This window comes from Monodon monoceros, unplaced genomic scaffold (assembly GCF_005190385.1).
Source record: "Monodon monoceros isolate NGI ecotype Baffin Bay Population unplaced genomic scaffold, NGI_Narwhal_1 Super_Scaffold_18, whole genome shotgun sequence".
NCBI lineage: Eukaryota > Metazoa > Chordata > Mammalia > Artiodactyla > Monodontidae > Monodon > Monodon monoceros.
In genome coordinates this window covers 66078476-66093722 of record NW_021703774.1, presented here as the reverse complement: position 1 = coordinate 66093722, position 15247 = coordinate 66078476, and the positions used below count along the sequence as shown (strand labels likewise).

The 15247-nt window shown below is 39.5% G+C and overlaps 2 protein-coding genes across 6 annotated transcripts in view; both read right to left on the bottom strand.

Moving 5' to 3' along the window:
• The window catches only part of CD84 (CD84 molecule), a 74436-nt gene that overhangs the window by 931 nt on the left and 58258 nt on the right, over positions 1–15247 (bottom strand). The window lies entirely within an intron of this gene.
• The window catches only part of SLAMF6 (SLAM family member 6), a 29212-nt gene that overhangs the window by 9586 nt on the left and 4379 nt on the right, over positions 1–15247 (bottom strand). The window contains exon 1 of one of the 5 annotated variants that reach the window (XM_029227851.1): positions 5470–5555. The exons of the other annotated variants lie outside the window; for them this stretch is intronic. Within the exon in view, the coding sequence (XP_029083684.1) occupies positions 5470–5524 (55 nt within the window). The 5' untranslated portion in view covers positions 5525–5555. Of the gene's footprint in view, positions 1–5469; positions 5556–15247 lie in introns of those variants that run through there. 5 annotated transcript variants of the gene reach the window in all.

The following is a 15247-nucleotide window of genomic DNA, read 5'->3' as shown; positions in this document are numbered from 1 at the left end:
TTCTTTACCATCCTTTGCCAAATTCCTAGCATTTATCATACCATTTTTTGGCCCTCTGTTTACTTGTTTGTCCAGCTGACCATGTCTTAATTATCTTTATATCTCAGCACTGTGCCTAACACAAAGTAGGATATGGAAATGTTTGAGTGAATCAATGAATAGGTAACCATTACCACAACCTCAACCTTCTCAAGATCTCTTAATTCTCAGGAGAGGATCTGAGTAGGGGAGGAAATGTCTCTTAGGATCTTTGTACTCAGCTCCTGGGTAACCTCACACTTCCTCTCTTTTTCTCAAATTGTCACATGCATGCCCATCACATGAACACTGCCATCAATTCCCCCTCTTTACTACATCTTTCCCATCAGCACTTTAACATGCTGTTGTTTGTCATTTGACCATTCTTCCCTCTCAGAATCACATGGGTGAATATCACAAGCAAAATCTTGAGTGAAAAAAGAAAATACAAATACAAATAGAATACAGTGGCATGCTTACATTTATTTAAAGTTAAAAAACAGGCAAAACATATCTATTATTTTAGAAGTCAGGATAGGGTTACCTTTGAGGAGGAGGGAGGGATAGCAAATAGGAGGGAGCATAGAGGGGGTTTTCTGGGCTGCTGGTAATGTGCCATTCCTTAACCTGTGTCTGGATACACAGATTTATTCATTTTATGATTATTCCTTGAGCTGACACTTAGGATTTGTAATTTTCTCTTTGTATACTATATTTCAGTGAAAGAGGTTAAAACAACAAGAAAAAACAAAACAAAGCAATTACAATGGCCTATGAGGGCCAGAATGATCTGGTCATTTTTCTCTTTTTAGCCTAATTTCCTATAACTCTCCCCCTTATTCCCTTTGCTCACACTATGCTGGCCTGGTTATGCCTTGAACAGGCCAGAGTTGTACACTTGTAATTCCCTCTGCCTAGAATACTCTTCCCCCAGGTGTCCACATGGCTCACTCTTTTGTCTCCGTAAGGTCTTTAATGCAAACATCTCCTCTCAAGGAGGCCTTCTGTGACCACGCTTTCCTCACCACAAGCCCTCACTCCTGTGTACTCATTGTCTTTGAATTTGTTTTTCTCTGTAATACTTACTTTCTACCATACTCTGTAATTTGCATATTTGTTTTTTTGTTCTTTTCCCCTTCTATAAGAATGTAAGCTCCATGAAAGCAAGGATTTTTTCTGTCTTGTTCACGGTGCTGGACATTCTTGAACAGTGCTTGGCACAGAGTAGGCACCCAATGAATACTGCTGAGTGAATGAGCACAGCTCCATCCCTTGTTTTGCAGGTTCTCTGCCCAGGATGTTTAGGACCAGTTTCTCTTTGTAACGGGTCTCGGCATACCCTGTGGCCCAAAGACTCTCCAAGAACTGTTCTTCCTTCTCTAGCACAGACCTTTAAGTTTCCTTTGTTGTTATAGATTGAAATCATTCATTTATTTAACAGGCCATTCATTGTACTGTTTGCTCAGCTTTATGCCAATTCAGTGGGTAAAAGCCTTAGAAATCATGGCATTCAGACCATACTTATCAGATTCATTTTATGTACCAGTTTCTGGACTGAAGACTGAATATAGAAATGAATAAGACATTATCTGTTCTCTGGACTCACCGTGTGGTAGAGGAGTCTGACAGGTAAACATGTAGCTATGGTGTGGTGAGTTAGGCGTTGACCTAGGATAGGGTTTTCTTCTGCATTGCCCTCACACCACTAATTGCACCCTGCACACTCAATATCGAGGGTTTCTTTCTCTTAGATATAGTTAAAATGTTCTTTTCCTCTATTTTTCATAATCTTGAGGGTAGGGATTATGCTTATTATCTCTGTATTCCTAGCATTTAGCACAATTTTGAGCTCAATAAATGTTGAATTGATAGAGATAACTGCTCTATAGGAGCACAAATAGTGAAAATGATGGGGTAGAAAGGGTTGGGGGTTGTCAGGGAACACTTTGCAGAGAAGGTAACATTGTAGTTGGGTTTTGAATAAAAACAAGAAGTTCTCCATTGCTTGATTATTTCAAGAATGCCCGGCTCTTTCTTTGCTCCATTGTTCCCTTTGCCTGAAATACCTTGCTCACATTTTCCCATCTGGTGAGCTCCTATTTATCCTTCAAGGATAAGTTCAAATATCTGTTTGCCTTTGCTTATATTTATGGGGTTTGCATTGGTACAGGGGAGGAGACAGGAGTTTGTGGTTGGAGAAGAGGAGAAGTTATAGAAGGAGGAGAAGGGGTTGGTAGAAGTAATTCCCTGCAAGTCTAAGAAAAAAAAAAAGATAAGAGCCACTGTGCTTAAGGAAGGTGAAGGTAAGAAGTTACTGAAAAAGTTCAAAGGCTCCTCTGAAAGACTTTGGACTCTAGGAGAGCTGCTTTGGGACCCAGATGACGTGGTGTGGCCCAGAAGGCACAAGAAGGCCTTTTTCTCTACTCTGCCTGGGATCAGCACTGATGCTTTGGGAATGTCCTGGGTCAGCATCCTTGGCATGGATATCCACGTTCTCTGCAGAGCATTGAGGTCTTCTGTAAGTGGTTCAGCTGGCTGCAGATTTGGAGGACTAGAACCAGAAGAGACTAAGAATTGGGAGGATGCCTCATGACCTTAACAGAAGGCTGCTTTGGGGGCCTATGGGAAGCATCCCTTATAAGTCACTGGGAGCCACCTGGAGCATGGGGGTGGTGCTGAGGTCCATCCCCTGGTGTGGATGTTCAGTCAGCAGAAATTTGAAGTATGTTTGTTTACATGTTTCACTCACTCTGGAAACATGAGTAATGTATCAGTCAGCTCTTTATGCCCCCAGAATCTGGCCCAGGGAACTTGGAATACTAAATAGGTTGAGATCAGAATGTAAAGTGTCTTGAATGATTATCTGAATGATTTTTTTTGAATATATTAAGAAACATGTAGTATTTTTGAGAAATGCAAAGGAATAAAGAAAGCAGGTAAGGCTGAACTGATTCTGAAAAAGAGAAAAGTCAGAGAAACTTTGGGATATCTAACCTAGGGGAATGGCTTAGGCCTAGGACTGGCTTAGGCCTATCTATAGGAAAAAGAGATATAGTGGGTTGTTCCAGCTCAGCATGAAACAAGTTCAGAAGGAGGGTAGGGGCTGATTTCTCAAGCGATTTAATAGAGAAGGGAAGAGATATATAAGGCAGGATCTTGAGTAAGACAAGTGAAAATGAAAATACAACACACCAAAACTTACAGGGTGCAGCGAACACAGTGCTCAGAGGGAAAATTTGTTCTTTGAAAAGATCAGGAAGATTGACATAATTTTAGCTAGATTAATTGAGAGAACAATAGAGAAGGCTCAAATTACTAAAATTAGAAATGGAAGAGTGGACATTACTGCAGACCTTATAGAAATAAAAACGATTATAAGAGAATAATATGAATAACTGTATGGTAACAAATTAGATAGCCTAGATGAAATAGACAAATTTCTATAAACAAACAGATTGCCAAGACTGACTTAAGAAGAAATAGAAAATCTAAGAGGACCTTTAACAAGTAAAGAGATTGAATCAGTAATCAAAAACCTTCTGGCAAAGAAAAGTCCAGGACCAGATGGCTTCACTGGTGAATTCTACCAAATATTTAAAGAATAATTAATGTCAATATTTCTCAAACACTTCCCCAAAAAAGAAGAGGAGAAAACACTTTCTAATTCATCCTATGAGGCCGGCATTACCTTTACCAAAGCCAAAGATATCATACACACACACACACACACACACACACACACACACACGCATGCACACACAAACTATGGACCATTATCCCTTATAAGCATTGATGTAAAAACCCTCAACAAAATATTAACAAACTGAATCCAGCTGCATATTAAAAGGATTATACACCAAGACTAATTGGAATTTATTTCAGGAATGTAAGAGTGATTCAACATATGAAAATCAATCAATGCAATACGCTACATTAATATAATTAAGGAAAAAAGACACATGATCATCTCAATTAATACAGAAAAAAACATTTAACAAAATCCAACACTGTTTCACACATAAGAATCTAAAAATAGAAGGGAAATTCCTCACCTTGATAAAGGGCATTTGAGAAACCCACATCTAACATTCTATTCAAGAATGGAAGGGACTTCCCTGGTGGTGCAGTGGTTAAGAATCCACCTGCCAATGCAGGGGACACGGGTTCGATCCCTGATCTCAGAAGATCCCACATGCCGTGGAACAACAAAGCCTGTGCACCACAACTACTGAGCCTGTGCTCTAGAGCCCGTGAGCCACAACTACTGAGCCCGTGTGCCACAACTACTGAAGCCTGCATGCCTAGAGCCCGTGCTCCACAACAAGAGAAGCCACTGCAATGAGAAGCCTGCCTACTGCAATGAACAGTAACCCCAGCTCACTGCAACTAGAGAAAGCCCACCCACAACAACAAAGACCCAATGCAGCCAAAAATAAATAAATAAATAAATAGATTTTTTAAAAAAAGAATGAAAGACTGAAAGCCTTCCACATAAGGCCAGGAACAAGATAACAATACCTACTTTCATCACTTCTATTTAACATTGTACTGGAAGTTCTAGTTACAGCAATTAGACAAGAAAAAGAATAAAAGGTATCTTAATTGGAAAGGAAAAAGTGAAACTATTCCTATTCACAGGTGATGTAATCTTATAGATAGAAAATCCTAAAGAGTCCACAAAAATAGATTGGTGCAAAATGGTGGAGTAGAAGGACATGGGCTCACCTCCTCTTGCAAGAGCACTGAAATCACAACTAACTGCTGAACAGCATTGACAGGAGGATGCTGGAACCCACCAAAAAAGATACCCTACATCCAAAGACAAAGGAGAAGCTGCACTGAGACAGTGGGAGGGACACAATCACGATAAAATCAAATCCCATACCTGCTAGGTGGGCGATACACAAACTGGAGAACAATTATACCACAAAAGTTCTCCCACTGGAGAGAAGGTTTTGAGCCCGATGTCAGGCTTCCGAGCCTGGGGGTCTGGCAATGGGACTAGGAATCCCCAGGCAATCTGACTTTGAAGATCAGTGGGATTTGATTTCAGGACTTCCAAAGGACTGGGGGAAACAGAGACTCCACTCTTGGAGGTCACACACAAAGTCTTGTGTGCATGAGGACCTGGCTAAAGGAGCAGTGACCCCATAGGAGACTGAACCAAACCTACCTGCTAGTGTTGGAGGGTCTCCTGCAGAGACAGTGGGCAGCTGTGGCTCACTACAGGGACAAGGTCACTGGCAGCAGCAGTTCTGGGAAGTACCCACTGGCGTGAGCCCTCCCAGAGGCTGCCACTAGCCCCACCATATAGCCTGTAGGCTCCAGTGCTGGGTCACCTCAGGCCAAACAACAGGGAGGGAGCACAGCCCCACCCAACAGCAGACAAGTGGATTAAAGTTTTACTGAGCACAGGCTCTGCCCACCAGAGCAAGACCCAGTTCTACCCACCTCCAGTCCCTCCTATCAGGAAGCTTGCATAAGCCTCTTGGGTAGTCTCATCCATCAGAAGGCAGACAGCAGAAGCAAGAAGCAAACCTACAGCCTGCAGAACAAAAACCATAGTCACAGAAAGATAGACAAAATGAAAAGGCAGAGGACTATGTCCCAGATGAAGGAACAAGATAAAACCCCAGAAAAACAACAAAATGAAGTGGAGCTAGGCAACCTCCCAGAAAAAGAATTCAGAATAATGATAATGAAGATGATCAAGGATCCTGGAAAAAGAATGGAGGCAAAGATTGAGAAGATGCAAGAAATGTTTAACAAAGACCAAGAAGAACTAAAGAACAGAGATGAACAATATAACAACTGAAGTGTAAACTATACTAGAAGGAATCAATAGCAGAATAACTGAGGCAGAAGAACTATCATTATTCTGAATTCTTTTTCAGGTAGACTGCCTATTTCCTCTTCACTTGTTTGGTCTGGTGGTTTTTACCTTGCTCCTTCATCTGCTGTGTGTTTCTTTGTCTTCTCATTTTGCTTCACTTACTGTGTTTGGGGTCTCCTTTTCACAGGCTGCAAGTCCGTAGTTCCCGTTGTTTTTGGTGTCTGCCCCCAGTGGCCCAGTGGCTAAGGTTGGTTCAGTGGGTTGTGTAGGCTTCCTGGTGGAGGGGACTAGTGCTTGTGTTCTGGTGGATGAGGCTGGATCTAGTCTTTCTGGTGCTGTGTTTTGGGGTGCCTGTGACCTTATTATGATTTTAGGCAGCCTCTCTGCTAATGGATGGGGTTGTGTTCCTGTCTTGGTAGTTGTTTGGCATAGGGTGTCCAGCACTGTATCTTGCTCATCATTGAGTGGAGCTGGGTCTTAGTGTTGAGATGGAGATCTCTGGGAGAGCTTTTGCCGTTTGATATTACATGGAGCTGGGAGATCTCTGGTGGACCAATGTCCTGAACTCAGTTCTCCCACCTCAGAGGCACAGGCCTGACATACGGATGGAGCACCAAGACCCTGCCAGCCACATGGCTCAGAAGAAAAGGGAAAAAAAAAAAAAAAAAGAAAAAGAAAAAAGAAAAAAAAGAAAAGAAAAGATATTAAAATTAAAAATAATTATTAAAAATAAAAAATAATAAAAAAAGAAGAAAGAAAGAAGAGAGCAACAAAAACAAAAAACAAATCCACCAATGATAACAAGTGTTAAAAAACTATACTAAAAAAACAACAACAAAATAACGGACAGACAGAACCCTAGGACAAATGGTAAAAGCAAAACTATACAGACGAAGTCACACAAAGAAACATACACATACACATTCACAAAAAGAGAAAAAGGAAAAAATCTATCTATCTATCTATCTATCTATCTATCTATCTATCTATCTATAAAAGGAGGAAGAGAGCAACCAAATCAATAAACAAATCTTCCAATGATAATAAACTCTAAATACTAAACTAAGATAAACACAAAGCCAGGATCAAATTAGATGCAGAAAGCAAACCCCAAGTCTACAGTTGCTCCCCAAATCCACCGCCTCAATTTTGGGATGATTTGTTGTCTATTCAGGTATTCCACAGATGCAGGGTACATCAAGTTGACTGTGGAGATATAATCCACTGCTCCTGAGGCGGCTGGAAGAAATTTCCCTTTCTCTTCTTTGTTCGCACAGCTCCTGGGGTTCAGCTTTGGATTTGGCCCCGCCTCTGTGTGTAGGTCACCTGAGGGCGTCTGTTCTTCGCTCGGAGAGGACGGGGTTAAAGGAGCCGCTGATTAGGGGGCTCTGACTCACCCAGGGCAGGGGGAGGGAGGGTACGGAATGCCAGGTGAGCCTGCGGCGGCAGAGGCCAGCGTGACGTTGCAGCAGCCTGAGGCGCACCGTGTGTTCTTCTGGGGAAGTTGTCCCTGGATCACGGGACCCTGGCCTGGCGGGCTGCACAGACTCCAGGGAGGGGAGGTGTGGATAGTGACCTGCTTGCACACAGGCTTCTTGGTGGCTGCAGCAGCAGCCTTAGCATCTCATGCCTGTCTCTGGTGTCTGTGTTGATAGCTCGCACCTGTCTCTGGAGCTTATTTAGGGGGTGCTGTGAATCCCCTGTCCTCATGCACCCCTAAACAATGGTCTCTTACCTCTTAGTCAGGTCCAGACATTTTCCCGGACTCCTTCCCTGCTAGCTGTGGAGCACTAGCTCCCTTCAGGCTGTGTTCATGCAGCCAACCCCAGTCCTCTCCCTGGGACCCGACCTCCAAAGCCCGAGCCTCAGCTCCCAGCCTCCACCCACCCCGGCTGGTAAGCAGACAAGCCTGTCAGGCTGGTGAGTGCTGGTTGGCACCGATTCTCTGTGTGGGAATCTCTCCACTTTGCCCTCTGCACCCCTGTTGCTGTGCTCTCCTCCATGGCTCTGAAGCTTCCACCCCCCCCCCGCCCATCCCCCATCTCCACCAGTGAAGGAGCTTCCTAGTGTGTGGAAACTTTTCCTCCTTCACAGCTCCCTCCCAGAGGTGCAGGTCCCTTCCCTATTCTTTTATCTCTGTTTTTTCTTTTTTCTTTTGCCCTACCCAGGTACGTGGGGAGTTTCTTGCCTTTTGGGAAGTCTAAGGTCTTCTGCCAGTGTCAGTAGGTGTTCTGTAGGAGTTGTTCCACATATAGATGTATTTCTGATGTATTTGTGGGGAGGAAGGTGATCTCCACGTCTTACTCCTCCACCACCTTGAAGATCTCTCTGGCATGATATATTTAAAATGATGGAAGGGAAGAACCTACAACCAAGAATACTCTACCCAGCAAGACTCTCATTCAGATTTGGACAAGAAGTCAAAACCATTACAGACAAGCAAAAGCTAAGAGAATTCAGCACCACCAGACCAGCCCTGCAACAAATGTTAAAGAAACTCCTCTATGCAGGAAAGAGACTAGCAACTTAAAACAAACAAACAAAACCAATAACCACAAAATAAACTTGCACATATATAGACTGATATATCAAAACCTCATGGGAACAGCAAACCCAAAAACTGCAACTGATACCCACACACAAAAGAAAAAGCAACCCAAACACAACACTAAAGACAGTCATCAAATCACAAGAGAAAAGAGCAAAAGAGGAAGGGAAGAAAAAAGACCAACAAAAACAAACCCAAAACAACTAAGAAAATGGCAATACGAATGCACATATATATATATATATATTTTTTTTTTCTTTGTGGTACACAAACCACTCACTGTCGTGGCCTCTCCCGCTGCAGAGCACAGTCTCCAGACGTGCAGGCTCAGTGGCCATGGCTCACGGGCCCAGCCGCTCTGCGGCATGTGGGATCTTCCCGGACCGGGGCATGAACCCGTGTCCCCTGCATTGGCAGGAGGACTCTCAACCACTGCACCACCAGGGAAGCCCACGAATGCACATATTGATAATTATCTTAAATGTAAATGGATTAAATATGCCAACCAAAAGACATAGACTGGCTGAATGGATACAAAAACAAGACTTGTATATATGCTGTCTACAAGGGACCCACCTCAGACCTAGGGACACATACAGACTGAAAGTGAGGGGATGGAAGAAGGTATTCAATGCAAATGGAAACCAAAATAAAGCTGGAGTAGCAATACTCATATCAGACAAAATAGACTTTAAAATAAAGACTGTTATAAGAGATAAAGAAGGACACTACACAATGATCAAGGGATCAGTCCAAGAAGAAGATATAACAATTGTAAATATATATGCACCCAACATAGGAGCACCTCAATATATAAGGCAAGTACTAACAGCCATAAAGGGAGAAATCAACAGTAACACGATAATAATGGGGGACTTTAACACCCCACTTTCATCAATGGACAGATCATCCAGACAGAAAATCAATAAGGAAATACAGGCCTTAAATGACACATTAGACCAAATGGACTTAATTTATATTTATAGAGCATTCCATCCAAAAGCAGCAGAATACATATTCTTCTCAAGTGTACATGGAACCTTCTCCAGGATTGACCACATGCTGGGCCACAAGGCAAGCCTCAGTAAATTTAAGAATATTGAAATCATATCAAGCATCTTTTCTGATCACAATGTTATGAGATTTAAAATAAACCACAGGAAAAAAACTATAAAAAACACAAATATGTGGAGGCTAAAAAATATGCTACTAAAGAACAAATGGGGGCTTCCTTGGTGGTGCAGTGGTTGAGAGTCTGCCTGCCGTTGCAGGGGACATGGGTTCATGCCCCGGTCCAGGAAGATCCCACATGCCGTGGAGCAGCTAGGTCCATGAGCCATGGCTGCTGAGCCTGCAAGTCTGGAGCCTGTGCTCTGCAACAGGAGAGGCCACAACAGTGAGAGGCCCGTGTACCGAAAAAAAAAAAAAAAGAACAAATGGATCGTTAAAGAAATTAAAGAGGAAATTAAAAAATACCTAGAGACAAATGAAAATGAAAGCACAATGATTCAAAACCTATGGGATACCTCAAAAGCTGTTCTAAAAGGGGAGTTTATAGCAATACAATCTTACCTTAGGAAACAATAAAAATCTCAAATGAGCAACCTAACCTTACACCTAAAGCTATTAGAGAAAGAAGAAGAAGAACAACAACAACAAAAAAAACCCCAAAGAGGAAAGAAATCATAAAGATCAGAGCAGAAATAAACAAACAGAGACAATGAAAACAGTAGCAAAGATCAATGAAACTAAAAGCTGGTTCCTTGAAAAGATAAACAAAATTGATAAACATTTAGCCAGGCTCATCAAGAGAAAAGGGAGAGGATTCAAAACAATAATATTTGAAATGAAAAAGGAGGAGTTACAAATGACACCACAGAAATACAAAGGATCATAAGAGACTACTGCAAGCAACTGTATGCCACCAAAATGGACAACCTGGAAGAAATGGACAAATTCTTAGAAAGGAACCGTCATCCAAGAATGAACCAGGAAGAAATAGAAAATATGAACAGACCAATCACAAGTACTGAAATGGAAACTGTGATTTAAAAACTCCCAAAGAGCAAAAGTCCAGGACCTGATGGCTTCACAGGCGAATTCAATCAAACATTGAGGGAAGAGCTCACACCTATCCTTCTGAAACTGTTGTGAAAAATTGCAGAGGAAGGAAAATTCCCAAACTCATTCTATGAGGCCACCATCACCCTGACACAAGAAAAAGATACCACAAAAAAGGAAAATTACAGGCCAATATCACTGATGAACATAGACTCAAAAATCCTCAATAAAATACTAGCAATTTGAATCCAACAGTACATTAAAAGGATCATACACCATGATCAAGTGGGATTTATCCCAGGAGTGCAAGGATTTTTCAATAACCCCAAATCAACCAGTGTGATACACCACATCAACAAATTGAAGAAAAACACCATGTGATCATCTCAATAGATGCAGAAAAATATTTTGACAAATTCAGCACCCGTTTATGATAAAAACTTCCCAGAAAGTAGGCAAAGAGGGAACATACCGCAACATAATAAAGGCCATATATGACAAAACTATAGCTAACATCATACTCACTGGTGAAAAGCTGAAAGCATTTCCTCTAAGATCAGGAAAAAGACAAGGATGTCCACTCTCACCACTTTCATTCAGCATAGTCTTGGAAGTCCTAGCCATGGCAATCAGAGAAGAAAAAGAAATAAAACTAATCCAAATTGGCAAAGAAGAAGTGAAACTGTCTCTGTTTGCAGATGACATGATACTATACATAGAGAATCGTAAATATGTTACCAGAAAACTACTAGAGATAATCAATGAATTCCGTAAAGTTGCACAATGTAAAATTAATACACAGAAACCTGCTGCATTTCTATATACTAACAATGAAATTCAGAAAGAGAAATCTAAGAAACAATCCCATTTACCATCACATGAAAAAGAATAAAATACCTAGGAATATATCTACCTAAGGAGAGAAAAGACCTGTACTTTGAAAACTGTAAGATACTGATGAAAGAAATCGAAGATGACACAAACAGATGGAAAGATATACCATGTTCTTGGATTGGAGGAATCAGTACTGTTAAAATGACAATACTACCCAAGGCAATCTACAGATTCAATGCAATTCCTATCAAATTACCAATGGCAAGTTTCACAGAACTGGAACAAAGAAAATCTTAATTTGTATGGAAACACAAAAGACCCCAAATATCCAAAACAATCTTGAGAAAGAAAACTAGAGCTGGAAGAATCAGGCTCCTTGACTTCAGACTATACTACAAAGCTACAGTCATCAAAAGAGTATGCTGCTGGCACAAAAATAGAAATATAGATCAATGGAACAGGATGGAAAGCCCAGAAATAAACCCACACACCTATGGTCAATTAATCTATGACAAAGGAGGCAAAACTACACAATGGTGGAAAGATGGTTTCTTCAACAAACGGTGTTGGGAAAACTGGACAGCTACATGTGAAAAAATGAAATCAGATAATTCTTTAACACCATACACAAAAATAAACTCAAAATGGATTAAAGACCTAACCTATAAAACTCCTAGAGGAAAACATAGGCAGAACACTCTCTGACATAAATCACAGCAATATCTTTTTTGATCCATCTCTCAGAATAATGGAAATAAAAACAAAAATAAATGAATGGGACCTAATTAAACTTAAAAGATTTTGCACAGAAAAGGGAACCATAAACAAAATGAAAATACAACCCACATATTGGGAGAAAATATTTACAAATGATGTGACCAACAAGGGATTAGTCTCCAAAATTTACAAACAGCTCACAAGGCTTAATATCATCAAAACAAACAACCCAATTTAAAAAAATGTGCAGAAGACCTAAATAGACATTTCTCCAAAGAAGACATACAGATGGCCAACAGGCACATGAAACGATGCTCAACATTGCTAATTATTAGAGAAATGCAAATCAAAACTACAAGGCATCACCTCACACCAGTCAAAATGGCTATCATCAAAAAATCCACAAACAATAAATGCTGGAGAGGGTGTGTAGAGAAGGGAACCCTCTTACACTGTTGGTGGGAATGTAAACTGGTACAGCCACTGTGAAGAACAGTATGGAAGTTCCTTAAAAAACTAAAAATACAGCTACCATATGACTCTGCAATCCCACTCCTGGGGATATATCCAGAGAAAAACATGGTCTGAAAGGATACATGTACCCCAATGTTCATTGAGGCACTGTTTACAATAGCTAAGACATGGAAGCAACCTAAATGTCCATCAACAGAGCAATGGATAAAGAAGATGTGGTATATATATACGATGGAATATTACTCAGCCATTAAAAAGAATGAAATAATGCCATTTGCAGCAAAATAGATGGACCTAGAGAATGTCATACAGAGTGAAGTAAGTCAGACAGAGGAAGAAAAATATGGTATGATATCCCTTATATGCAGAATCTAAACAGAAATGATACAAATGGACTTATTTACAAAACAGAAACAGACTCACAGACTTAGAAAATGAACTTATGGTTACTGGGGGGAAGGATCAGGGGAAGGGATAGTCAGGGAGTTTGGGACTGACATGTTCACACTGCTATATTAAAAATGGATAACCAACAAGGACCTACTGTATTACACAGGGAACTCTGCTCAATGTTATGTGGCAGCCTGGATGGGAGGGAAGTTTGGGTGAGAATGGTTACATGTATATGTATGGCTGACTGAGTCCCTTTGCTGTGCACCTGAACCTATCACAACACTGTTAATCAGCTACACTTCAATATAAAACAAAAAGTATATATAGAAAAAAAAGAATCCACAAAAAATCTATCAGAGCTAATAAATGAATTAAGCAAAGTTGTAGCATAGAAGATCAATTTACAAAACTTTACAATTACAACACGTATTTTTACAATTGTAAATTTACAATTGTATAGTTTAAATTTGTATTTTACAAATACACATTGTATTTTTATTATTTTAATTAATTAATTAATTTTTTACACATTGTATTTTTAAACACTAGCAATGAACAATCTGAAAAGGAAATTAGGAGAACAATTCCGTACATAATAACATCTAAAATAATTAAATATCTATGAATAATTTAGCCAAGGAGATTCAAGACTTATATGCTGAAAACTATGAAACGTTTTGAAAGAAATTAAAGAGCACCTAAATAAATGGAAAGACATCCTATGTTCATGGATTGTAGGATTTAAGATTAAGTATTTGGCAATACTACCCAAAGCAAGTTACAGATTCAGTTCAATCTCTATCAAAATTCCAACGACTTTTGTGACTTTCTTTTTCATAAATAGAAAAGCCATTCTTCAAATTCATATGGAATTGTAAGAGACCCCAAATAGCCAAAACTATATTGAAAAATAAAAACAAATTGAAGAACTCGCACTTCCCAATTTAGAAATTTTCACAGCTACATTAATCACATGCCAGTGCATTGCTGGTATCAGGATAGACATATAGATGTCTATATGGAATTGAATTGAGAGTTCATAAATAAACCCATACATTTATGGACAATTAATTTTTGACAAGAATGCCAAGATCTTTCAATGGGGAAAGAATGTTTGCTTCAACAAATAGTGCTGGGACAACCGGATGTCTATAAACAAAAGAATGAAGTTGAACACCTCCCTCACACCTATACAAAAATCAACTCAAAATGTTTCAATAACTAAATATGAAAGCAAAACATTATGAAACTCTTAGAAGAAAACATAGGTGTAAATTTACATGATCTTGGATTTGGCAATGAATTCTTAGATATCACAACAAAAGTGTGAGCAGGAGCAGAAAAAATAGATAAATTAGACTTCATCAAAATTAAAAACTTTTGTGCATCAAAGGACATTATCAGGTAATGAAAATAAAACTTACAGAATAGGAGAAAATATTTTTAAATCATGTATCTGATAAGGGTCTAGTATTCAACGTAGTTAAACAGATCTTATAGCTCAAAAAAAAGAAAGACAAATAATCCAATCAAAAACGGACAAAGGACTTGAATAGACATTTCTCCAAAGAAAATATACAAATGGCCAATAAGCACATGAAAAGATGCTCAATATCATTTGTTGTTAGGGAAATGCAAATCAAAACCACAATACACTTTACATGTATTAAGATGGTGATTAATAATGATAACAACAATAATAATAGTAAATAATTGGAAAATAAGTTTTGGTAAGGATGTGGAGAAATTAGAACCCTTATACATTGCTGGTGGGATTGTAAACTGGTACAGCCACTGTGGAAAAAACTATTTAGTGATCCCTCAAAAAACTAAGTACAACATTACCATATGATCCAGCAATTTCATTCCTGGTTATATACCCAGAAGAATTGAAAACAATACTTGTCCAAAAGTCTTCATAATAGAACTATTTGCAAAAGCCAAAAGGTGGAAACAACACAAATGTCCATCTGTAGATGAGTGGATAAATAAATATGGTACACACATACAATGGAATATTATTCAGCAATAAAGAGGAACAAAGTACTGATACATGATACAATATGAATAAACATTGAAAACATTGTACTAAGTGAAAGAAGTCAGACATAAAAAGTCACATGTTGCATGACTTCATTTATAGGAAATATTCAGAATAGGTAAACCCATTGAGCCAGAAAGCAGATTGGTGTTTGAAGAGGGATAGGGGGAAGGAGAAATGAGAAGTGATTGTTTAATGGGTACAAGGTTTCCATTTGGGGTGACTAAATGTTTTGGAGCAATAGAAGTGGTGGTTGCCCAACATTGTGAATTTACTAAATGTCACTGAATTGTACATTTTAATATTATTATTTTGTTTTGTGAATTTC